General features: G+C 40.6%; 1 protein-coding gene across 4 annotated transcripts in view; it reads left to right on the top strand.

The window, feature by feature from the left end:
• The window catches only part of PCSK5 (proprotein convertase subtilisin/kexin type 5), a 684,033-nt gene that overhangs the window by 309,131 nt on the left and 347,847 nt on the right, over positions 1 to 27,055 (top strand). For all 4 annotated transcript variants that reach the window (XM_082244075.1, XM_082244078.1, XM_082244077.1 and 1 more), the window contains exon 8: positions 10,611 to 10,823. In XM_082244075.1, the coding sequence (XP_082100201.1) occupies positions 10,611 to 10,823 (213 nt within the window). The remainder of the gene's footprint in view (positions 1 to 10,610; positions 10,824 to 27,055) is intronic.

Here is a 27,055-nt window from a genome sequence, read left to right as displayed (position 1 = left end):
CATCTCTGATGGTATGGGGTTGTATGAGTGCGTGTGGCATGGGTAGCTTACACATCTGGAAAGGCACCATCAATGTTGAAAGGTATATCCAAGTTCTAGAACAACTTATGCTCCCATCCAGACGTCGTCTCTTTCATGGAAGACCTTGCATTTTCCAACATGACAATGCCAGACCACATACTGCATCAATTACAACATCATGGCTGCGTAAAACAAGGATCTGGGTACTGAAATGGCTAGCCTGCAGTCCAGATCTTTCACCCATAGAAAACATTTGGCGCATCATAAAGAGGAAGATGCGACAAAGAAGACCTAAGTCGGTTGAGCAACTAGAAGCCTGTATTAGACAAGAATGGGACAACATTCCTATTCCTAAACTTGAGCAACTGGTCTCCTCAGTCCCCAGACATTTGCAGACTGTTATAAAAAGAAGAGGGGATGCCACACAGTGGTAAACATGGCCTTGTCCCAACTTTTTTGAGATGTGTTGATGCCATGAAATTTAAAATCAAGTTATTTTTTCCTTAAAATTATACATTTTCTCAGTTTAAACATTTGATATGTCATCTATGTTGTATTCTAAATAAAATATTGAAATGTAAAACTTAAACATCATTGCATTCTGTTTTTATTTACAATTTATACAGTGTCCCAACTTTTTTGGAATCGAGTTTGTATTTTTTATTTTTAGCAATAAATAATTAATCTATCGATGGTTATATTCAAAGGGTTTTGGCCCAGGACTATTGTTGTACTAATGGTTAGCTCCGCTTTGGGCTGCTAAATAAACTTATTTGTATTGTTACTTCCCTGGGAGCCTGTATTGAGACCTTTGTGTGTATTTATAGGCGGCACTAGATTGAGGCTTGGCCTCTACTATGCTACATTTCAGAGCGAGGCTTGGTTTCTATCTCGCTGGGGGGAGGGCAATGGCACGTGACGCTCCTCAAACTCATATCAAAGCTTGGAGAGAATGCGACATGGTCATTTTTGCCGGTCCAGAAAGTGAAGCTGACTACTATGATTTGCAATACTCCAGGTGATATTCGTTATTGGGTTTACCTTTATTATAAAAACACAGTGACAGCAAGTGACAGAAACCCCAGATGATGTTTATTTAGATGAAATGGGTCGGGTCTGCTGCTATGATGCCACTGCGTTACATTTGATCCTAGGATTTTTATTGAAAGCGCTTTCCATTTATCTACGTATATTGTAAGTGTTTTTGATTTTTAATAAATGAGACATTTGTATGGTTTTACACTATGTGGAGTTCTTTCTTTTAATTGAGTATATGTGAAGAAGAACTTGAGGCTCTAGTTTTGACTGGATGGTCCATCAATGGGAATATTCTATATTAAAGTGAAATATACCGTTAGTGCTGTTGGAGTGGTGAAAGTCTATCCAGATGTCTTTTGGATGATTATCCATCCAATCATGCTGTCTCATTAGGTGTATGCTTAATTGGGTCCATTTTATCTGGTAAGTCCCCTCTAATGTTGGTGGTAGTTCCTGTGCACGACTTTTTGGATTATTCACATGGAATAACGATTGAAGATACTTTTTCACATTGCACTTTGGACTTTCTTTGATGTTTATTAATCAGACTTTAATTGATCTGTTATTGGATTATACAGTATATGCAGTTTATGTTATTTCTATTGGCTGTTTTGTATTTTAAATGTAATGTATTAATACTCTCATTGGCCATATAGACACATTTTATTTTTGCACTATATATGCACTTTATTTTTGTTTGTTTTTTTCAGCGCTGCACTTTATACCTTTTTTACACCATTTAGACAAGCCTGTGAAATACTAGGAGAATATAGTCTGATCAGATAAGACCAAGATTTACCTCTTTCGCTTCCATAATATACACCATATTTGGGGGTCAAATGGCACTGCACATCACTTCAAAAACACCATACCAACAGTGAAGTTTGGAGGAGGGAACATCATGGTGTGGGCTGTTTTTCAGCATACGGTACTGGCAAACTTTATGTCTTTGAAGGAAGGATAAATGGAAAAATTAATTAAGACATTCTTGATAAAAATCTGCTGCCATCTACCAGGATGATAAAGATGAATTAGAGGGGGGCTTACCAGATGAAATGGACCCAATTAAGCATACGCCTAATGAGACAGTAACAGCATGATTAGATGGATAATCATCCAAAAGATGAAAGGAGGGTGGACATTTCAGCAAGACAATGATCCCAAGCATAAAGCCAAGGAAATTCTCAATTGGTTTCAAAGAAAGAAAATAAAGCTGCTAGAATGGCCCAGCCAAACTCATGACTTGAATCCAATAGAAAATCTATGGAAAGAGCTAAAGATCAGAGTTAATAGAAGAGGCCCATTGAACCTTCAAGATTTGAAGACTGTTTGTGTGGAAGAATGGGGCAAAATCACACCTGAGCAATGCATGCTGTCAATACCCACAAAGGATTTTGTACGAAGTATTGAACAAATTTCAGTTAGCGTGTTCAATACTTTTTCCATGTGTCATTCCATTTTATTATACTGTTATTTATTATACAATTATATTGTTTTGGTTTCTTTGTATGTAATGGTTACATGAGTTGTTACAGACGTGGTGGAAATTTCATGTCAATAACACCTAGAAAAATGGTGACATATTCAATATATATATAGCCACATAGTTAGTCTGGCTAAAAAAAGACCCAAGTCCATCCAGTTCAACCAATGAGTGAATACGGTAACAGTGCAGGTGGTATTTGGAATTTAAATAGGTTACAGTGCTGGGTGATATCCAAGGGGAATAGTGATAGTAACAATGCTGGAAGGAAATCTGGTGTATGCCCCAGCCCCTCCCACTGCTAAAGCAAAGTTCCACCCAAAAATGGAACTTCCACTCATTTGCTTCCCCCCCCCCCTCCAGTGCCACATTTGGCACCTTTCAGGGGGAGGGGGGAACGTGTATTTGTTTTTGACAGGTACCCTTCCCCACTTCCGGGAGACAGCGCCGTGGCACCATCCACTGGAAGTTCTGTCCTCCTTCTCCTTCCCCAGGCGCTGGGCCTATGAGAATACACAGCACGCTTCACGCATGCGCAGTAGGGAACGGGCTGTGAAGCCGAAAGGCTTCATTGCCAGTTTCCCTTAGAAAGGATGGCAGCGGCAGCACCCAACAGCCGATCAAAAGATTGGCTGGTCTGCTGACATTGCGGGCTCTCTGGACAGGTAAGTATCTATATATTAAAAGTAAACAGCTACAGTATTTGTAGCTGCTGACTTATAATGTTTTTTTTTTCTCCAGGAGCTCCTCTTTAAGTTTTGCTGTATATATTATTTATTTATTCATACACATTTTCATTTTGTGGTACGCACAGAGATTTATTTTTTATTTTCATAGTATGTGTAGTTGCTCTTGATTCTACCTGCTGCCAAGCCTTGCTATCAGTCAGCAATGTCAAGGGTGGCCTTAAGTGGCCAATAATCAGGCGAAGGTGATATGAAAGTGCATGGGTGCACAATGGCAATCCTGGCTTAAGCAGCAGTGCCCTGCACAGACCTACATAGAATTTGAAGCCAACAGGGTCCTCTGCATAGCAGCTGCAAATGTGTGGGTGCCTTCTATCTAGAAGTGGGGTTGACTTAATAGTGGTACACTACCAAACAGATTTGCTTTATGTTATTAATGTAAATTCTTTCTACCAACAAGAGGCAGTTACAGCATAGATTGTTGTGGCCTTCATAATAAAGCTACAAATGCTTTGTTACATAAAAATCCAACACAGGACCTAGGCCAAGAAAAGATTGTCCGTTTGCTTTTTTCTTAGAATGGCCCTTATAGGTAGAACATAATATACAACTCTTGCATATGTATTTGCAATCCTTACAATTCATTCATATACACATATTTAAAAAATAAATAAATCTGTTTTCTTCATTATTAGCTACATAAATAAACTGTGCATTGAACTGTATTTTAAATTACAAATTCTAATATCTAATAATGTTTTCTTCTTTTAACAGGACGTACTAAATCTGCATTGATTTAGTATGTGTATCTGGTAATATTACAACATTTTTTAATTGGCAGTTTTTTTAATTAAGACATGAACAATTTACTTTTACATTTACTAATACATCATCCTTGTTTACTTTGTACATTTTACTTTTCTTACATGAAAGAAAGAATTTACTGCTTTAGGAGAAACTATTAACAATATAATTTTCCCTGCTTTTGCTTAAAGTGGAATTACCCTTAAAGCTGACCTTCAGGTTTACTGTCCCTTTAACTGGTTTGTTTTGGCTAATCTGGCCCAGACAAATTATTTTCTACACTAAAAAGTGCTCCTGCTGGGTGTGCTTTATAAACTCCGGTACATACTGTATATTGTCTTGGGTTCTGGCAGTGAAGCGTGTACTTTCCGTCTCACAACCGGGCTGAGCCATTCATAGGCAGATTTGTATTCTGTAAATTAATGCAAACCTTCCTCTAATTGGTTGAGGCAAGGAGGCAGACAGATGACATAAGGCTGTATACTATATGTATCTGAGGTTATATACAGTTTAGCACACCATGGCAGGTCTTCTGTGGCAGGGCATCATTGCCTTAGTCCTTGAGTCAGAATAGTTCCAGGGGTTCTACTCTAACCTGTTCACAGTGTCCAAACCAAAAAGGGGCATCTGCTCTATCTTGGATCTCAAGCCCCTAAATGTCTTCATTTGGGTCCAGAAATGTCATATGGAATCTACAAGGACTGTCAGAGTCTCCTGTTAATATGGGGGACTTTCTGGCCTCTGAAGACATAAAGGTCATATACTTCCATGCCCCCATTTTTTTTAGCACATCTGTGTTTCCTTTACTTTGCTGCATGTCCACTGCACTTCCAGTTTGAGGCCTCACAATTCTGTCTATCCTCTGCATTGTGGGTATTCACCCACTGGCACGGCATCCTGATTTTTGGATATCTAGAGGACTTTTGAATGACCAGTTGGTGCAGGTTTTGGCAGACAATTTAGCCCTAATCATCCAGATCATGCAGAGATTCATCTGGGTCCTAAGACTTCAGAAGTCCTACACATAGCTCAAGCCAAAGTTTTTTTCTCCACAAAAGAAAAATTAAAATCTAAACTCCCATATTCAGTTCAGGAGCTGCCCAATTCTTCACTACTGCATGACAGTCCTTCAAGGTAGTCCTATTTGCCACTATAGACCCCTAAAACACAACATCATGATGCTGTCACGCCAGTCTTTGGAGAGACTGATTCATCTGGTACCAAGGACCAGGCTGTACTTGGCCTGTTGGCTCAGGAATCTGGCTCTGGAGTTGTGGAAGACATTTATTTCTGGTCTACTGGAAGATCCTCATGACAGGTGCCAGTTTATTGGGCTATGGAGGAGTCCTGGGCACCTGTCAGTGTAGAGACTTAAACAGTAGGGGGAAGCTCTTTACCCAATCAGCATTTTTTTGAACTTTGGGGATTTGGTTCTTCCTGCAATGCTGGACCTTTCGGCTGGAGGGTCACCTGAACAGAATAAAATCCATGCAAGGGCATACATCAGGGAGGAACAAGAAATCTTGCCACAGTAAAAGGGGTAGAGTGGATCCTGTGCTGGCCAGAACCTCACGTTCCAGCCCTGTCCGCAGTGTACATCCCAGATGTGGATGATTGGCAGGCAAATATTATCAGCTGGCAGCCCCTGGCCCCAGGAGACTCTTCCCCTGGCCTCCATTTTTAACAATAGACTGGACAAATCCAGTTCATCAAAAGGGTATCTCCCTTTATTGCTCTAGGACTTAAATAGTAAAAAGAAAAACATTCTATTTCCCACAGCCCCTGCTTGCCACGGGGAGCTGTCCGATATGGTCTCTCATCTGCAGATGATTCATCGCTACTTAATACACCCCTCTCATTTTTACAAGAAAAAACATAATTTTTCCATTTCATTATTTAGGTCTCTGCACCCATTGTTGATATAATCATTATACTTTGACTATTGGACCATCCCTGTCCTGAATGGAACTTCAGGACCTGATTCCAAAAACGTCAAATATTTAAATAATATACTATTTTATTCAGCGACAATAAATATTATATATCCCTACACCTACGAGTGCAAGGAGTAATTTTGGCACTTTTCTGAGTTTTTGTGACATTGATTTAAACCCTCATCAGATGCCAGGTTGGGGCGAGAGGTCCTTAAAGTAGTTGTTTGAGAGCAGGCAGTCACTTAATCTTCCTGTGGTAAGCATCTACCTGATATACTGTACGCCTTCAATAAATCCTTAGAGCACAACATAACCTGCTGTATCACACACTTTGCAGATGAACTGATGCAAACATTTACAGGAGTCACAGTGAGCTGTTCATAAAATTGTACTTATTGTGCGACGGCCTCTTCTCACGACAGGCCACTTTGCTGTGTAAGAACTTTTAAAAGGCAGTTTTTGTACCTGTATCATAAATTTATTTGGGGCAGCAGATATATGAACTAATGGAAGTTTTAGTTGATACAATGGGGTCGATTTGCTAAGGAGTTGAGAACTTCCTTATCAGAGCAAATAAAGTCCAACTGTGTGTAAGGGAAGTTAAAAAAATATTTTTGTCTGCACATGGCAGGATGAACACATCTTTTAATTTATTCACTGAGCTAAATTATATTTCACTTTGCATAGTGAACATTCTCTAAATCAACTGTATTCTCATAAAATCTGTTTTAAATAGGTTTTCGTACCTGTATCATAAATTTAGTTGGGGAAGCAGAAAGATTAACTAATCTAAAGCCGGGTACATATGGGCCGAGTGTTGGGAGACACCAGTCGGTTAAAAAGAAATGGCCGACATTCAGCCTGTGTGTATGTCTTTGGAAAATAAGCATCCGACCGACTCCTGATCAGCGCTCTCAGCCAATGGCAGAGAGCGCTGATTGGAATGTTCTGGCAGAAGGCCACCCCCCTGTCAGAACACAACAGCTCAGCAGGGAGATCGCTGAACGAACCTAGTTGGTTCAGTGGCTCAGACCGGAGCTGACAGTTTTTTTTGTTCAACCTGCGAGTTTGAACAAAAAAAGAAACGAATAGTGTGCCTTAGGTTTTAGTTGAAACAATGGGGTTGATTTGCAAAAGAGTTGATAACTTTCACAAAGTGAATACTTCCTTAGCTGAGAAAATAAAGTAAACTATTTTCATTTTGAATACCTAACTGTGTATAAGGGAAGTTAAAAAAAATGATTTTTGCTTCCACCTGATAAGATGAACACATCTTTACTTTATTCATTGAGATAAGTGAAATTTTACTTTGCATACTGAACATTCCCTAAATCAACTGTGTTCTCATAAAATCTGTTTTCTCTTACGTCCTCCGACAGTCGCCGCCCACTCATACAGTCTTCACCAATGGGGTATTGACTTCATCTCCACATGAGTAACTAGGCATAAGACTTGTTAAAAAACAAAGCATTTACATAAACACACCCATGGGGCTGTCCCACTGTTCCAATACCCCCTGCAATCAGCCATCCCAACTCAGTTTGTCTTCTGCCTAGTTAAGGAGTAAGATAGGCTTCCCTGTGCTGGGGCTTCAGTCTCAGCCTTCTTCTTCTATTTTATGATTTTATTTACTGCAAATGTGTTTTTTTCTTTGCACTACTAGCTGTTTATTTTGTCAGCGTTAGTTAGTCGGATCTTCCGATGAAGACGGCGTTTGCAGAGCTGGGAGTCTGACTGGTCGTCGTGGTTTTCCAGGACAGAGGGCCTGATGGAATCCCAGCCCGCCATCGAGTGTTTAGCAGACTATGTGTTCGCCCTGGCCTCGCAAACCACCCATCCCTGTCCTCAGGGATGCACCCTGCGAGGTGGCTACCTCACTCGGACGTCTCATCCACGGTTCTCCGTGTACTGTTAGCGTCCTGCGTTTTTTGGCTGACGGCACCCCTTCTGAGGGTGGGCGGTTTCCCGTCGATGAGAGGCACCCCACGCCATCGGGTACAGGTAAGTACATTCTGTGTGGGGCCTCTGTCTGGGGCTGGCAGTCCTGTGTGTCTGTGTTATCCCCTCATGTCTGTGCGTTTTTGGGCTCCCTGATCCCGGTCCCAGCGGGGGTTTTCTCTCACAGCCTGTGCGCTGTGTGGGTTTGTGGGGGTCCCTTTTTTCGGGTGCTTTTTGGAGGTACAGCACGTGTGGCGACCGCTGCGGGGTTAAAAACCGCCGGTCCGCCATTTTAGGTTTGGGCAGCATGTCTGGCTTCACTATGGGCGCTTATACAGCATTGTATGTGGTTTCTTTTGGCGCCTTGCGGCGCTATCTTGTGTGTGACAAAACGTTCGTTCCGAGCACATGTCGGCGGCCAATTTACCGAAGCCTCCCATTACTTTCTATTGGCAACCATTTTTCCTTAGCCTGCGGCCTCAGTTCAGCCTCCTGCGGTGACATCACTTCCTCCTTTTACTCTGGAGAGTTTGGCTGCGGTGGTAACACTTGTGGGGGTCTGTCTGCTGTCTTTTTACTTGTGCAATCCTTCTGACTATCAGTTATCCTGATTGAAGGTCTGTGTGTTCACAGTCTTTGTAGCGGTGTGCTGCGGGGGTCCGCGGCGCGCTTAAAGGGCCAGTACCATATAAAAAAAAAAGAGGATTTTGTTTTTAACATGGATTCTCAGGACAGGAAATTTCCCACAGCCCTGGTGGGGGATTCAGGTTCCTCTGAATCCTCTGCTCTGTCTACTTTGTCTGCCGCAGTGGCGACTTTGGTGTCCAAAGTGGAGATTCTGATGTCTGAATGTGCTGCCAGGAAAAGGCCTCATTTGTCCTTGTCTTCTAATTCTGAATCTGATATGGTTGCCATAGGTGCCGTACCCCTTGAGGGGTCTCGCTCTTCTCAGTCTGAGGGGGAGGCGGAGGTTGCAGGGGTGGATGATTCCCCCCCTGGGACGGCCGAGGACCGCGCAGCTATGGATGCGCTGATTCTTGCCATAAAAGAAACACTACATTTAGAGGATGAGCCAAATCCTCCGGGCATTGTGTCCTCTTTTGGCACACACAGGACCCGCAAGGCAGGGCAGGTGTTCCCTTGCCCCGCTGAGTTTCACGCTACCGTGAATGATCAATGGCGTCATTTAAAACGCACCTTTGTGGAGCCAAAAAGGTTTCAACTCCTTTATCCCCTTGCGTCTCCTACGGATTCGTGCTGGTGTGTGGATCACACTGTGGCCAGATTGAACAAGGCCACTCTAGTACCCACCGAAGATTCTCCGGTGTTTAGGGATCCTACGGAGAATGGAATCCCTTGCCTGCCATGCCTACACAGCCTAAGCCGCCATGGGTTCAAGTCCCATGGAGGTAAGGGCTCCCTACGAGGAGGGGCCAAGTGACGCACACCTTGAATGAAGGTGCAAATCAAAGAATCAGACGCCACGGGGCGCTGGAAAAGAACAAAGAAAAATATTGTTTTTTTTTTTTTCAGAATTGTCGCTCTTTTTTTGTTTATAGTGCAAAAAATAAAAATTGCACAGGTGATCAAATACCACCAAAATAAAGCTCTATTTGTGGGAAAAAAAGGACATTAATTTTATTTTGGTACAGCGTCGTATGACCGCGCAATTTTCTGTTAAAGTAATGCAGTGCGGAATCACAAAAAATGCCCTGGTCAATAAGGGGCAAATCCTTCCTGTCCAGAGCTGGTTAAATAGTATAATGTTTTCCTTATTTTTTGTTAGGCAGTGCATATGTTTGATAAGCTTGTGGTACCTGTCAGTTTCTTAATTGCTGAACATCCCTATTATGGGAAATACAACAGTTTTTGGGTACTTGGTCATCGTCTTTCAGCAGTGATTGAAAATGCTTATTTTCAAAAGAAAACCAATTGCATTAGGTAATGCTTAAGAAATCTTTTAGGCTATGCATATATTTCAGCAAATGGTTTTGCTTTAGGTGTTTCTTTTACTAATTAATTTTTAGTAACGCAGTATTTTGTGTTTGATAATCATGTGTGTGTTATGTACATCAGTAGAATTCAGCAGCTGCTTTTACATAAACAGCAGAGCATTAGCACTTCATAAGTCATCTAAGCACCCTTTTTGTTTGCTGTGAAGTAAAAATGAAACAAATAAACATGGTAATATTCCTGCGAAAAGTTCAAATGTATTTATTGCATTTGTTGAGCACAATTAAAATTCACGCAGGCTTATTTAAAATCCTATGTTTCAGTGGCTGATAATTAAATGAATAATTCATACATTATTAAACTTATCTATAAACTGTTTCCATGGTTGTCTGGTTGTCACATACATCACTGTAGGTAATGGGACCAATTTAAGAAAATACAAATTGCCACATGGCTCATTTTGAAAGTATTCCATGACTGAATAACTGTTAGTAGGGATAAAACACACCTACATATGTGGATAATTTCATATAAGCAGATTTTTTACTGCTCCCAGCTTCCTATTAAAGTTTTAGCACAGTCAGAATTCTTTGGCAGCACTGACCTGCAATGTGTTTCTATCTATGGAAGCTTAGCTATTTGAGGGATGCGTGTTGGATTTCATTACCACTGTATATGTGTCGCTTTTGTAGCTGTTGCCTTTTATTAATGTATTTCGATGTATTTATAATGAACCCTTTACATCTTTTGTAGGGAAGGCGAGGATACGGTTCCGTATTTGTATGGGCTTCTGGTAATGGTGGTAGAAGTAGAGATCACTGCTCCTGCGATGGTTACACCAATTCTATCTACACCATCTCTATAAGCAGCACGACAGAAAGTGGTAAAAAACCCTGGTATCTGGAAGAGTGTGCCTCAACACTGGCTACAACTTACAGCAGCGGGGAATCATATGACAGAAAAGTGGTATGATTTGTTTGTTCTAATACACATAATAATAATAATAATAATAATAATATTATAAATAATGTTTATGCAGTGTTAGCATAAAAAAGATGAAGCACACACAGATACTTTTACAATGTATGATCAAGGATATACTGGTACAAGTGTCCGAATGGTTTTTTACTACCGCTTTAAGTGGCTGGAGAAGCTGGGATTAATCTGTACTTGGACAGCCATGGTCTAGGTTAAAAGGGGATGCATAGATTCTAGGAATCAATATGAGCTCCAGCATAGGTACTGTACTTGGTACCTGTACTGAAGCACCGGTTTTATTTTTAGAATTGCTGTTAACATTTTACTACCCGGTAAAGACTTCATTTTAAAAAAAATCATGTCTTCCGAATGCTTTTGTATGAGACACTAAGGGTAATTTTTCTGGGGGTAATGTGCCCAATAGGTATGCTCTGAATATTTCCTCTTTCTCATTTGTAACAGAGTCTGATCTACTAAAGAGGTAAAGCACTGTAAACCTGGGTTTACTTAAAATATCTAGTCATGTGCAAGGAAAAGAAAATCACTTTTGTCACCTTTAAACGGGAAAGCCTTGGGGCCGAGTTTTATTCTTCAGGCCTGGAGTCAAATAAGGCATTAAAGTGGTACTAAAGCCAAAATCAAAAATAATATACAGGTATATTGCAGCTTACCAATCCTTAGATTTGGTGGCTGCAATAGTTTTCATTTGTTAGGCTTTTTCCTTTATTTTCACCTGGTGAAGTGGCCAGTAACACACCTCTTGTTATAGGGTGTCTCCTCTCTGGATGAAGGAGCAGCAGAGACACCTTTAAACAACATTATTAATATAGGGAGAGGGTAGTGTTAGATGTGCTAGCAGATTTAGATGAATTTGACTAAGATATTAACCACTTGCCGCAAAATCACATACCTGTATGTCATTCTGCTTCAAGTGGTTGTATCAGGGTGATGCCCCAGTACCGTTTTTTTAGAGAGGAGGGTTGGCTAAGCGGCAGCTCGTCTGTTATTACAAGCAGCAGGAGGGGACGTCCTCCCCCTCCGCTGCCTTCCGTGGCTCGCCCGGGCTCTCTGGTCCCACCGGGAGACCCGTACCACCAGCCACACCAGCTGGCCGGAGACCCAAACAAAGCCGGAATCGGCTTTGATTGGGTCTCCGATGTTGTAACCCGGAAGCAAAGTCACCACATCACTTCGGGACTACGAGTCTTAAAAGCACTAGTTTAAAAAAAATGTGAAAGTATTCAAAAATGCCAATTTGGGTGTTTTAAATACTTTCAAGTGCAGAGGAGGGGTTTGGGGTCTTGTAGACCCCAGATCTCTCCATAAAGAGTACCTGTCACTGCCTATTACTTTAACAAGGGATGTTTACATTCTTTGTGACAGCAATAAAAGTGATCAAAAAAATGAAAGGGACAGTGAAAAAATGATAAGTAAAATAAATAGATAAAAAAAAAAAAAAAAAATTTTAAAGCGCCCCATCCCTCCATGCTCGCACACAAAAGCGAATGCATACGCAAGTCTCGCCCGCAAATGTAAACAGTGTTCAAACCACACATGTGAGGTGTCACTGCGATCGTTAGAGCAAGAGCAATCATTCTAACAGTTGACCTCCTTTTTAACTCTAAACAGGTAACCTGTAAACATTTTTAAAGCGTTGCCTATGGAGATTTTCAAGTAGCAAAGTTCCATGAGCATGTGCAATTTTAAAGTATGACATGTTAGGTAGCTTTTTACTCGGCATAACATAATCTTTCACATTATACAAAAAATTGGGCTAACTTTACAGTTTTTTTTTTTAGTTCACTAAAGTGTATTCTTCCCCAAAAAATTGTGTTTGCAAGACCGCTGTGCAGACACAGTGCGACATAAAATACAACAACCGCCATTTTATTCTCTACGATCTCTGCTAAAAAAAATATATATAATGTTTAATACAGCAACCATTTTTTTTTTTTTTTTACTTTTGGGATTAAGGTTTTGCATAAATGAATAAAAGCTGACCATTGTAAACACCCCTTTCAGTGTAAAAGTAGAACTTAAGTCAGAAAATGAAGTCCTGCTTGATCAATTCAGACTGGCTCCTTCTGCAGGTTTTGCTATTTAAAACATTAAAAATAAGTGCCTCTACAGGTAAAAATCCAGTAACACACTGTCTTATTTGCTCTCCATTTTTTGGCACTGTGCAGAAAATGTAGAGGCCGATCTGCTGACAGCCTGAAGATTTAATGCTGCTCAGGGGCTCTTGGTTTCAGTCAAATGGCACCCTCCAGCAAGAAGAAACAGAATCAATGTGAAGGCAATTTACAACACACACTAATTTTAGTAACATAATTATTAATGTGAAATGTATTTTCCTTGCTAAAGAACGTTTATTTTTAAGTGGTTTGTCTCAAACTTCTAATTGCCACTTTGGAAGTTGAAGAAAAAACTTTCTGGCAGGCAGATCACCAGATAAAGAAAAAATGTCTAAGAAATTAAACTATTGCAGCCACCAGATTTTGGAATTTGTAAGCTGCAATGTAATACATTTTTTGTTTTTGAATCTAATACTGCTCTACAGGAAGAGATCAGTGAATTTTACAACATACAGTTCAGCTTAGGAGTTTAGATATATTTTAATTATTAAAGTTCATGTAGATATTGAGAGACAAAAAATATTATTATGATGATGATGATTGACAATTACCATATTCATAGGATCATTTACAAGTAGCTATTTATGCTGTTTAGCATTTGGTTGATTTAATAGACAAACAGAATCATCTCTTTGTTACATACACTCAGTACAATTATGTAGTGAATTAATGTCCTTAAGTTTAAAACAAAAAAAAAAGGAAAAGGTCACAACCGGTCACTATCATCACACATTACCTCAGCTTCCATATTTAATGAATCCACTAACTGCAGGATATCGATCACCGTATCCTTTTTGTTCATATTAAAAAGCTGCATTTACTGTGAATGGCTAGCTAGTTCCAGAATTTCTACTGTCCAAAAAAACAAATGAAGAAAACTAGAATTGCAAGTCTTTTGTTTAATCCATATCCTTAATTTCTTTATCATACATCACGGGACACAGAGCTGCCATAATAATTACTATGTGGGTTATGCGCCACCTATAGGTGAATGGCTACTGGCAGATCAATCAAACAGGAAGTCCTTCCCTATATAACCCCTCCTACACAGGAAGTACCTCTGGTTTTTTTGCCAGTGTCTGTAAGGTGGTGGTCACTGATGTGATACATGTGCTCTTGGAGCATACTTAGAGGTCTGGACAGTTCTGTTAAGAATCAGGACTTCAATCAGTTCTATTGGAAAAAGCGGTCAGCGAAAATGGATGGTACCTGAGCCTCATTGGATAGGAGAGAAAATTCCTCACAGTTTGCCTATAATGCAGCCTTATGATGCTGGACCCTGCGTAAGGAACCCTGTGCAGTGTTTGTTTTGACCAAGGTGTTTTCCTGCAGGGTGCTTTACAGGTCCAGGGGAGGGGACCCCAGATTAAGAGGGACCAAGTCCCTGAAGGTCTTTTATGACATGGCCCGCCATGATGGGTGAAGATTAGACTCCTGTAAGTTCAGGGTCCTGCAGCAGGAAGGGTAAGTCTGCATTTTGCAGTTCTCTTTTTTAAAAAAAAAAGATCTGTCGATCTGGCCTTTCTCCCAGTGGCCATTGGGGGCAGTGTACTGTTCATGCCCTGTGTACTTCTCAGGAGTATTGGACTGCAGTGTCTCCCCCTGCCATTAGAGGGCACAGGTTCGCTCGGTATGGCCTATTCCTCTATAGACAGGAAGTAAAATGGAGGCCATTTTTGGTGGACCACGTGGGCTGAAGGATCAGCAAGACCACTGAGACATAACTTCAGCCCATAGCTACATAATGAAATGGGTCATTTCTATGAGAGAGCTAGGTGACCAGTCAAGGCATGGTTATATATAGCCTAAAGGTATCTTTGTATACTTACCGCTTAATCCGGGTTGCTTGTGCAACTGTCTGTCGATACACCCCTGTGTGGGTATTAGTGCACTTTAAGGAGTTGTGTCTCCAGAATAGCATGCATTTGGTCTGCAGGAATGTATTTTTTGGCTGTTAGCAGCAAAATCAGTTGATGCGAGAAGCAGTTGAGCTGGTGCAGCATAGTAAACACGTTCATGCCTGCTTACTTGCATAAACACATGCCTACTTACATGCTTGCATGGGCGCGTGTTTGCATGGGCACATGTTTACATGGGCACATGTTGCATAGGCACATGCTTGCCTGAACGCATGCTTACTTACATACATGTTTGCATAAACTCATACTGCATAAATGCATGGACACATGTTTTCATGTTTGCGTGAACAAGTGTTTGCATAAACGCATATTTGCATAAACGCATGTTTGCATAGACGCATGTTGCAGAAACGCATGCCTGCCTATTGTGTGGATGCATGTTTGCATGGGTACGTGTTTGCATGGACATGTGTTTGCATAGGCACGTATTTTCATGTTTGCGGGAACACATTTATGCATAAACGCATGCTTACATGCTTCCATAAATGCATGCTTCCATAACGCATATTGCATAAACACATATTTTCATTTGAACTGCATTCATATACTGTATGCTTATTTTCCTTGAACTGCATGCACATATTCTCTTTTTGCCTTGAATTGCATGCATATATGCTTATTTTCCTTGAACTGCAGGCATATGTGCTTAGTTACATTAACCACTTCTGGACCGGAAGGATTTGCCCCCTTAATGACCAGGCCATTTTTTGCGATTCGACACTACGTTATTTTAATGAACAATTGCGTGGTCGTGTGACACTGTACCTAGATAAAATTGATTTCTTTTTTTTCCCCACAAATAGAGCTTTCTTTTGGTGGTATTTGATCACCTGTGCGATTTTTAATTTTTGCGCTGTAAACAAAAAAAGAGCGACAATTATACATATATATACATTTTTCACATTCTGCTATATAACATTCCCCAAAAAAAAAAAATTAAAAATCAAATTTTTTTAACATTTTAGGCCAATTTGTTTTCTGCTACATATTTTTGGTAAAAAAAAATCGCAATAAGCGTATTTTGATTGGTTTGCGCAAAAGTTATCGTGTCTACTAACTACAGGAAAGATTTATGTAATTTTTATTGTTTTTTTGTTTTTTTTACTAGTAATGGTGGCGATCTGCGATTTTTAGTGGGACTGCGACATTGCGGCGGACAGATTGGACCCCTAACTGACATTTTTGACACTTTTGGGGGGACCAATGGAATTACTACAGTAATCAGTGCTAAAAATATGCACTGTTACTGTAATAATAACAATGGCAGGGAAGTAGTTAACACAGTGGGTGATCAAGGGGTTAAATGTAAGCCTAGGGGAGTGTTTCTAACTGTGGGGGGCGTGGCTTTTGAAATAATCACAGAGACCTTTGATCCTATATAGAAGGATCACAGGTGCTCTGTGATCATTCTGAGAGAAGAACGGTCAGCTGAGTTTACAGTAGCTGACCGTCCTTCTCTCTCAGCAGGGAGCGATCACAGGTGGCCGGCGGCAATCGGAGCCCCCTAGCAGCAGGCGCACGACCGACGCAGGGTTACATCGGTTCGTGCAGGAGGGGATGCCTGCTGCAGTATATCTGCGGCGGGCGGTCCACAACAGGTTAAACTGTATACATATGTGCTTATTTGCCTTGGACTACATATATATGTGCTTATTGCCTTGAATTGCATACATAAATGCATGAACGGCAAAAATACTTATATACCTGCTTTATGTCATACATAGGTGCCTACATAACGGCATACCTAGGTACCTGCACGCATACATACCTACAGGGTTGCACAGTGATAGACCAACTTTGTTTTGGGCCTGCAACCTTGGGGGACTGCATATTACATAGAAACATAGAATGTGTCGGCAGATAAGAACCATTTGGCCCATCTAGTCTGCCCAATATATCTGAATCCTATGAATAGTCCCTGGCCCTATCTTATATGAAGGATAGCCTTATGCCTATCCCATGCATGCTTAAACTCCTTCACTGTATTTGCAGCTACCACTTCTGCAGGAAGGTTATTCCATGCATCCACTACTCTCTCAGTAAAGTTATACTTCCTCATATTACTTTTAAACCTTTGCCCCTTTAATTTAAAACTGTGTCCTCTTGTGGTAGTTTTTCTTCTTTTAAATATGCTCTCCTCCTTTACCGAGTTGATTCCCTTTATGTATTTAAAAGTTTCTATCATATCCCCTCTGTCTCTTCTTTCTTCCAAGCTATACATGTTAAGGTCCTTTAACCTTTCCTGGTAAGTTTTTTCCTGCAATCCATGTACTAGTTTAGTAGCTCTTCTCTGAACTCTCTCTAGAGTATCTATATCCTTCTGGAGATATGGCCTCCAGTACTGCGCACAATACTCCAGTTGAGGTCTCACCAGTGTTCTGTACAGCGGCATAAGCACTTCTCTCTTTCTACTGCTTATACCTCTCCCTATACATCCAAGCATTCTGCTGGCATTTCGTGCTGCTCTATTACATTGTCTTCCCACCTTTAAGTCTTCTGAAATAATTACTCCTAAATTCCTTTCCTCAGATACTGAGGTCAGGACTGTGTCAAATATTCTATATTCTGCCCTTGGGTTTTTACGCCCCAGGTGCATTATCTTGCACTTATCCACATTAAATTTCAGTTGCCAGAGTTCTGACCATTCTTCTAGTTTTCCTAAATCCTTTTCCATTTGGCGTTTCCCTCCAGGAACATCAACCCTGTTACATATCTTTGTGTCATCAGCAAAAAGACAAACCTTACCATCGAGGCCTTTTGCAATATCACTTATGAAGATATTAAACAAAATTGGTCCCAGTACAGATCCCTGAGGTACCCCACTGGTAAGAAGACCTTGTTCTGAATGTTCTCCATTGACTACAACCCTCTGTTGTCTGTCACTCAGCCACTGCCTAATCCACTCAACAATATGGGAGTCCATGCTCAATGACTGCAGTTTATTGATAAGTCTTCTATGTGGGACAGTGTCAAAAGCCTTACTTACTTATTAGGTGTTGGCTAATAAAGTTGTTACATAATTTTACCTGTTATACGAGCTAAAATGGCTCCAGAAGGGAGAGTCAGGTGCATCGCTCTCAAGTTCATTGATCTGGCAGTGTCCACATTTGCCGATGTCCAGTGGTTTCAGGTTAATCTGAGCCACTGTGGTGTTTGGCATTGCAGTGTTTCCTGACTCATTCATTTTTCGCCAGATGGACTGCAGATGGACTGCAGCCACAACACCCCGAACACCCTGTTAATTGGAGCCTAAGCAGGATTAAGCCTGATTAGTACTTGGATGGGACTGCCTGGGAATACCACCAGGTGCTGTAAACTTTCCTCTCCTGAGTGAGGGAGGCATATGAGGCTGCTGTGGTTGATATGGAGTGATATGGATGATATGGAGTGCCTTTTTCAGGTCAATGGCTCCTATCTCTTAAATTTATACATGCCTGCCTTATCTGTTGTCTGTCTTGCGGTGCATATCATAATATTTTGAATATCATGCTCTATGTGTTCAGTTAAACTATGAATATTTTCCATTTTTGTATGTACTAGAGATAAAATTGTTGTGAATTAATTTAGGCTTCCAGGCTATTTACCAAAAAAATTATGTTGCTGTTTTGAAGCTTTCACTCATGGTCAAAGAACTCTCATTTAACCCGAATATTGTCTGAGGTATCATAAATCTCTTTGCTTCCGGGTAACAGTCATCCTTGTCTCATTTGTGACTCGGTCTTTCGAACTAGCCACAGTTCCTGAGGGTTCGCAAAGCTCCAAGGCCTGGTGCTGGACTTGCTGAAGTCGCAGGGGGTGTCAATCTTGGTTTACCCTAATATTCTTTGCTCAGGAAGCAGTTGGTTTCAGGTTTTCTTTCGATACATTTCTGCAGAAGAAAATTGTATCTAGGTTAAAGCATGTTCCCTAAGGACAGTCCTACTACATGTTTTTTGTAGAGAATTATTCCCTCTGTCTGGAACATGATGATCCAAACATTGGATTGTCAGGGGGCTCTGTTCCCGGGGTGTTGCAGTGCTTAAATTGGTGGTTGATGGTTTAGAATCTGGAGAGGGCGAAATTCTTCCTTTCAGGAGTTTGGAAGATAATAACCACTAAAGCAAGTCACTCCAGTTGGTTTGAAGGTGGCTACAGTTCTGTGGACTTGGTTTCCACAGGACAGAATACTGCCCATCGATATCTTGAAACTTTTGGGCAGTACACCTTTCTTTAGATTATTGAAGGAACCGGTTGTAGGTTCAATCCGACAATGCCTCTACAGTGGCATATAATCAACCACCAGGAGTCGTGCAACTCTGGAAGGGAACCACATTCTGTCTGGGGCAGAACAACAGGCGTTGTCACCGTCGCCAGTACACATTCCAGGTATAGAAAAATGACAGGGGTTTTGCAGTCATCAGCAACTAATGCTGGGACCACGCAGTCTCTGCTTCCTGAGGCATATTTTGGCAATCTGCCAATGTTGGGGAACTCTGCAGGTAGATATACTGGACTCCAAGTTCTACAACATATTGGACAGACTGGAAATAGGGGTAGATGCACTGGTAACACCTTAGGGACCAGTTCTCCCTAATTAATGCCTTCCCTCTGTGTCGACTTCTCCTGCATCTTTCACGAAAAAGCCGGGAGGTGGTAACACTGATAATAGTGTTAGCCGAATTAGCCCAGGAGGGCTTTGGACTCTGACAAAGCCTTGGACACCTCCAGTCCAGCTGGACCTATTGGTCTTGAGTCCTGTTATCTCTGCTCTGTTGAGCGCCTGGAAGCCGGCTTCAGGGAACTTCATATACATGACTTGGAAATATGTTATGCCTGAGGTGAAACCAGGAAGTGACACCCACAAATATGGGAGTGGGAGGGAGTTTTTTTCCTTTCTCCAATCGGGAAGGGAAGTGAGATTGGCTTTAAATACAATTAAAGGTCTGATTCGTCCCTATCCATATTTTTCCTGGAGGCCATTGTTTCTCACTCTTGATTCATACTTCATACAGGGTGTAACGCAGACAGTCCCACCTGTCAGGCCACCTTTTAGTCCTTGGGACTTGAATTTGCTCTTGACTGTCCTTGCAGAAGCCACCCTTTGAGCCATCTTGGGAAACAGTTATTCCTTTGACTTTGAGCTATTCTTGGTCTAACATCATGATGTTGCATCCTCATCCATATTTTTTGCTTAGAGTGGTTTCTAGTTTTCAATTGAATCAGGACAGTGTCTTGCCTTTCTTTTCTAATCCTCAGTTGGCAGGGGTAAGATCACTGCATACTCTGGAGATAGTTCAGGCAGTCAGGATTTACTTAAATTGTTTGCGCAGGTCAGAAATCCTGGTTTGTGCTGCCAGCAGAGCCCTGAAAGGGCAGGGGGCATCCAAATTAACTATTTTTTTCTTTAGATCTGCCAGTTATTTAAACCTATGGCTTGAAAGGGCAAGGTCCCCATCCCTTGTTGGTGAGTTCGCTCGCTACCAGGTGTGTGGGGGAATCTTGGGCCATCCGCCATCAGGTGTCAGGGGCTCAGGTGTTTAAGGCCACTACATGGTCTTTCCTTAATACATTCACAGGATTTTACCAGATGGATATCAAAGCCACTGAGGATACTGCTTTGGCCACAGTATGTTACGGGAGACAGAATATGTCCTTCTCAGGTGGCAGTTTATGTTATTGTGTCTCCCTCCCCTCAAGGGCATTGCTTTAGGACATACCACATAATAATTATAATGGCCGCTCTGTGTCCCGTGATGTACGATAAAGAAAATTGGATTTTTCCTACAGCTTACCTGTAAAATCCATTTCTTGGAGTACATCACGGGACACAGAGGTACCTCCCCTCTTTTTTGGGATATTCATTGCTTTGCTACAAAACCGAGGTACTTTCTGTGTAGGAGGGGTTATATAGGGGATGACTTCCTGTTTGATTGATCTGCCAGTAGCCATTCACCTATAGGTGGCACATAACCCACATAGTAATTGTTATGGCTGCTCTGTGTCCTGTGATGTGCGATAAAGAAATTAAGCATACGGATTAAACAAAAGACTTGCAATTCTAGTTTTCTTCATTTGTTTTATTTTGGCAGTAGAAATTCTGGAACTAACTAGCCATTCACAGTGAATGCAGCTTTTTAATATTAACAAAAGGATATGGTGACCGATATCCTGCAGGCAGTGGATTAATTAAATATGGAAGCTGAGGTAATGCCAGTGTCAATTCACCTATAGGTAGCGCATAACCCACATAGTAATTATTATGGCTGCTCTGTGTCCCATGATGTACTCAAAGAAAAGGATTTTACAGGTAAGCTGTAGGAAAAATCCAATTATATACCCAGCTAGTATATGACATACCACATGCTTCATATCACTGGGTCAGTTATGGTTGTGTTTATATCATTAAATATGACATATTGCAGTGGGGACTGCTTTATGTGAACTGTTTACATTTTACCAGAGGCAAGCTTAAAGTATTCAGATCCACCAATCTTACAGTGAAGTATAACACTTTTGTTTAAATGTAGGATTTGTAGATCTGAATTGAAAGTATCAGTGTTTGACAAGCACTAATTCATATCACTTCCATTGCACATGTTGACTTCCTAATACTGACAATCTTTCCTAGCATGTTGTGATTAATGAGCCTGTCCCAGCATGGTATTGAATTTGGAACATCATGTCAGCTATTGAAGTTTTCCTGCCTGTTGGTGGTCTTATGCCCTTCTTATTTCCTGCTTAAGATAGATGGAAGACCTCTGTGAAAGTGAATGCTTTATAGCTGAAAGTCTTGTTTTAGATCTCTCTGATAATTATGCTTAAACACCCCAACTCCTGTCAACAGCTTCCCTTTGAAAGGGTCCTGATGGATTTTCCAGTCAGGGAGCTTTCTCTAGGTATTATCCACTTGCTTTGGTAGCCAAGTAAGTGAAGTATAAATCAAACTGCAGATGTTTTTGTTGAACATGCCAGAGTTGTAACATTTCTGATAGTTTGGCAAAAGTCTAATCTAAAGCTAAACAAAACTAGAATATGAGTTAAATATCTTCAGCGGTTACATTTTTGTTATCAGTAAATAATACAGAAACTGAATGTTTTCCAGTAATTACTAAGATTTGGCAACCAGTTTGAACCCCCTGTTGTATAACATAACCGAGGATGGTCATTTTACCAACAATAAATTATTTATTAATTAGTTATCCAACACACAAAAATGTTGTCTTTTAAATATGTTTATAGTTATTGATTCAACTTAAACTTTAAATGCTTTTTAAGGAAGGTATGCAAACATTTACTGCAAGTGTATGCTGATTGGTAGCTGTGAACAATGTTGCTGTGCCCTAAACATCCCTATTTTATATGTTGAATTTTAATTGTTATGAATTGATTTCTACCCAGTATTCTTTACAGCATTTGGTTGGATGTATTTGCTGTAGAATACTCGTTGGCTTATAGTATAATTCCCTAAATTATGTAACCCACTATTATGCTTTTGTTAATGGATCCACTAACTGGAATGACTTCTTGTATATAATTTGGACCAATTATATAGCTCTTTCAAGAGTACAATTTTCTTACAGTACAATATTCTTTTAGTGGGTGTAATGTGCACCATTATATGTTGTTTTTATATACAGAGTCTTATTCTGTGCCAGTGGTAAGAGGCTGAATCAAATTTTGGAGCAAGAAAGTAAACCTTTTCTTTTTAAGGTACTAACTTTAGTGCAGGGTCATGTCCGGGGCCACATCTATAACACTGAGCTTAGACAATGCTGTTGCCAAATTGTAAAATGTGTACCACTTATGGCAAGTAATAACACGGATGATCAGTTAGTCTTAGCTCCATAAGATTGTGTGTGTGTTTGTGTATAAATACAGTAGGTGCGTATGTATGTAGGAGTATGTATAGTATGTGTAATAGTCACCAAGGCAGGGGGAATATAAGCACAAATGCAACTAGATGTCAGACTCCATATTGGCACAAAACCTTAATATCCCAGATATGAAGGAAATTGGCACAGATACTAGATATCACTGAAAATATGGCCAAAAAGCTCACTAGGAGCCAAAGATTTTTAGAATACTGGCACAACAAAGCATGATGCCCAGAAAAAGAAGAGGAGAATAAGGGAACTCAGGGAGAATACAGGCACATTGACATAATGTAAGATAGCAGCACTACATGACAAATAAAACAAGGATGATAACACCAATACATGACAAGGAGTATAATGCATTCCAGGCAAAGAGATTGATGATGATTTTGCCAGCCAGTGCAGGCACGAGGAAATGCCCAAATTGGACCCAAGAAAATGTGTGCCTAAAATAAGGGACACTTGAAGTATTGAAGTCCACACAATCATTCAATATTCTTATTGGACATAAAATACATACTGTAGGATCATGTTTGAGCTTTTTAGGCCATGGAGGGCTTGTTTCAGTTAAACTGACCCATTTATCATACAAAATGGGAAAATTGTATGCTTTTTCACAAAAGGGAAGACCCCTTACTCCTAGCTGGGACACAACTTAGTGGAAATCTTTTGTACACAACACCCAGACTGCATAGAGGATTCAGTGGGCTTGAGTTCCCCACAGTAAGCCATGCTAAACCTGTCTGCAGTTCCCACAGACAGGGGGCCTGCTGAGCAAATGATTCACAAAGCCTAAAGGATGACATCTGTTTGCTGCCATCAATATTTTAGGTCATGGAGAAGGCTGGTTCCAGGTGTATAACATCCTTGCAGGAGCTAAGGAGACTGACTTTGTGACATAAAACGCAACTGATTGAAACTCAAAGACAGAGTGCGGACTTGCACAACCAAGCTGTAGAAGGGTATCCCAGAATCATTGGAACTGGACCACATCCAGTTTGCACTGCAGACATTTTTAAGGACATAGTAGAGTGAATGAGAAAGTTGCCCATTGAGCTGAAATGCACTCAGGCCTCAGAAATGGGACCCAGACCCGCCCTGGCACATTGTCTGCTCTTTTGCAAGTTATCATCACAAAGAAAAGTGGTGAGAGAATCAACGTATTTAGACAAAAACTGTTTTATTAAAAAGAGGGGGGTAGGGGGTGGCGCTGTCTGATAATCAAAGAAAGTATTATATTTGTTATGACTAGCTACATATAACAAATATAAATATATAATAAAACCAATGTGCAAATCCTAATAAGGTAACCTGTGCATCAAAGTGACAAGTGCATGTACTTCACCGTGTAAGTGACGGGTACTGTATACATAAAATTATAATATCAGAAATAAATATGTGTGCACTACGTGAAATAATGGTATGGTCAATAGGTATTCACAGACAACTGTGAGTGCAGCCGTGCATAACGTGTTCCACCTGTATAAAGTGACGTATGCTAAAATAAATACTATCTTTGATAATCCAGTAAGTATATATAAAACTTGATACAAAAAATTAATACACATAAATATATTAAGTGCAGCTGTGCTTAAAGTGGTTCAAATAGCCCCCAATAATTAAAGTGACAAGTGTAAAATAATGCTGGGTGATAAAAGATACAACAGGTGACGTAACAAATAAGTGTACCAAATAAGGGGGGGCAAATGGATAATTTAAATGGTGACTATAAAGTGACAAATGCTAAAACACCCAGATACTGTGTCCAATATTAAAAATGTAATAATCAATGAGTCTCTCTCAAGAAAAACAGTAATGGGTGATGGGTGTTCGTCCTAAAGGAAGTGTTGGCAAATTTCTTTGTGCGTTCCGTACACACTAGTGGATAACCCCGTGGTGGGTGGTGAGGTGCACAGTGACCCCTATGATAGGTAGCGCACTCACCAGAGATACCCACCCCACACAGGGGTATAAGGTGGGTATGTAAAGATGTAGGATTGGTAGATCCTCTCTCCTTGTCCAGGTCCTGGGGGAGACCACTGGAAAGGTCCATGGTGGTCCAAGGGTTAAAGGATACCGGCTGTGTGCTGTATGGGTCTGGTGGGGTTTCAAGGGTATCCACTCCGGGGGTCCGCAGTATATATAGAGCAAGGGATCAGACAGTAGAGAGGCACATAGTGTAAAACTGTAGGTACAGTGCTTTATTTAAATATGCAGGGTAAATGGTACTCACAAACATAGGTGATATACAGGCAGTGAATCTGAGCTTCCTGAGTGCTGTACGATCCAAGCCTCGATGTGGAAACCGGAAGTGATGCGACACGCGTACCGGTTTCGTATTGGATACGTCCTCAGCAGCCGGAGGACGTATTAGGATTTGCACATTGGTTTTATTATATATTTATATTTGTTATATGTAGCTAGTCATAACACATATAATACTTTCTTTGATTATCAGACAGCGCCACCCCCTACCCCCCTCTTTTTAATACATTATATAGTCTTCGGACTATATTATAGGGAGGCAGCAGTCTTAATCATATACCACATCCAATATGCCCTTAGCGCGGAGTCTTTCAACAAAAACTGTTTTATGAACACAGAAACAAAAGTGGTAAAGCAGGCAAAGTTTACTGGGACATACTGGATATTGTTTCGCAGTTCTCACTGTACAACCTTGAACATCCTTCTAAGAGGAATCCTTCTAGCCAAACTCACACACAACTTTCTGGCACAATATGGCTTTAACTCTTAACTGCACAGTACTATAAAAGCCTACAAGACATTTTTGCCACAGACTTTGTGCAGATGTTTAACTCCTTGATTGATGAAAAATTATATTCACCTTATTTGTTAGAAGTGCATATAATGATACTACACAAGAAGGACAAGGATGCCACACAAGTTTCAAATTATAGGCCTCTTTCTCTAAAAAACGTGGATATATAAGAATATATGCAAAGATTCTGGTAAACTGTATACTCCTTATTCCAAAACATGTTTCCCCTGGGCCAAGTGGTGCTTGTCCTGGGGAGGGAAATCAGGGATAACATTACTGAAGGCTTATATACAAAAGTTTTTTTTCCTGCCAATGGATGCAGAGAAAATGCTCGACTGAATGGCCAGGGACTATGCTCAGTTGGCATACAGAAAAATATCCTAGCCAGGATTCTGGCTTTGTACTCCAATCCTCAAGCCAGAGTGAAAGGGAATGGCCACCCGTCAGACACCCTCCAGGTCAAAAATGGAACCAGACAGGAATGACCTTTATCCCCACTGATCTTTATTTTAACACTCAACCCTTTGCTCTGTAGACTTTGTACAAACCAGGATATCAAAAATATTCAAATAGGTAGGAAAGAATACAAATTCACAGCTTTCACAGCATCCTGCTTTTCTTTTAGAACCCCATGCTATCTTACCTAACCTAACCTTATTTGTGATCTTAACCATTTCTAATTTAAAACTCAATTACTCCAAATCATTTGCTCTTAATATCTCGCTCCTACATTGTCTAGTCTCACAATGCCAGCCAAATTTCCCTTTCCAGTGGGCAGTAGAAGCGATCAAATATCTTGGAATTCATTTACATCAAATCTGACAGAACTCTTCACACACAACTACCAACCCTTAACAAAACAGATAAAACAGGACTTCAAGAAATGGAACCAAACCAATTTCTTGTGAATCAGTAGAGTAGCAATAGTAAAAAAAAAACATCTTTCTGAGACAACTTTATAACTTGCAAATGATATCTGTGAGGATTCCTTCATACTTCCTAGGAAGTTATGTAGCTCTTTTCTGTGAAAAGACCGGATCCCAAGAATTAAGTCTGTTATTGCCCAAACATAAAAGAGAAACATTTTTTCCTGATTTTTATATATATTTCTGGCCATGTCAGCTCACAAGGCTAGTCGCTTGGAATCAACATGTCAAGTGCAAGGATTGGGTATCATTAGAACAAGAATACGTGTCTTTTCCTGTTGCATTAATCTCATGGATTCAGACACGTTTGTTGCCTGAAGAATTGAGCAATTATCCTTTTATAATGAATGCTCTGCATTGCTTTTGACAGATCTGCTCGAACCTCTCCCTTTTTTTAAATACAGGTCCATTGACCCCCCATTCACCAATACCCAGACTTTCTTGCAGGCCTAGAAAGTAATTTTCTTGTGGATCGTTGACTGCAACATATGATGGCAAGAAACTTTTTTGAAAAGAGTAACTTTAGGAATCGTAACACACTGACACAACAAAAAAGTGGGACTCAAATCCTGTTATGAGCCTATTTACAATTCAGATGTCACACAGGG

This window comes from Pelophylax lessonae, assembly GCF_965119305.1.
Source record: "Pelophylax lessonae genome assembly, chromosome: 1".
Taxonomy (NCBI): Eukaryota; Metazoa; Chordata; class Amphibia; order Anura; family Ranidae; genus Pelophylax; species Pelophylax lessonae.
The sequence above is the reverse complement of the archived record's forward strand: the minus strand, read 5'-3'. Positions and strand labels throughout refer to the sequence as shown.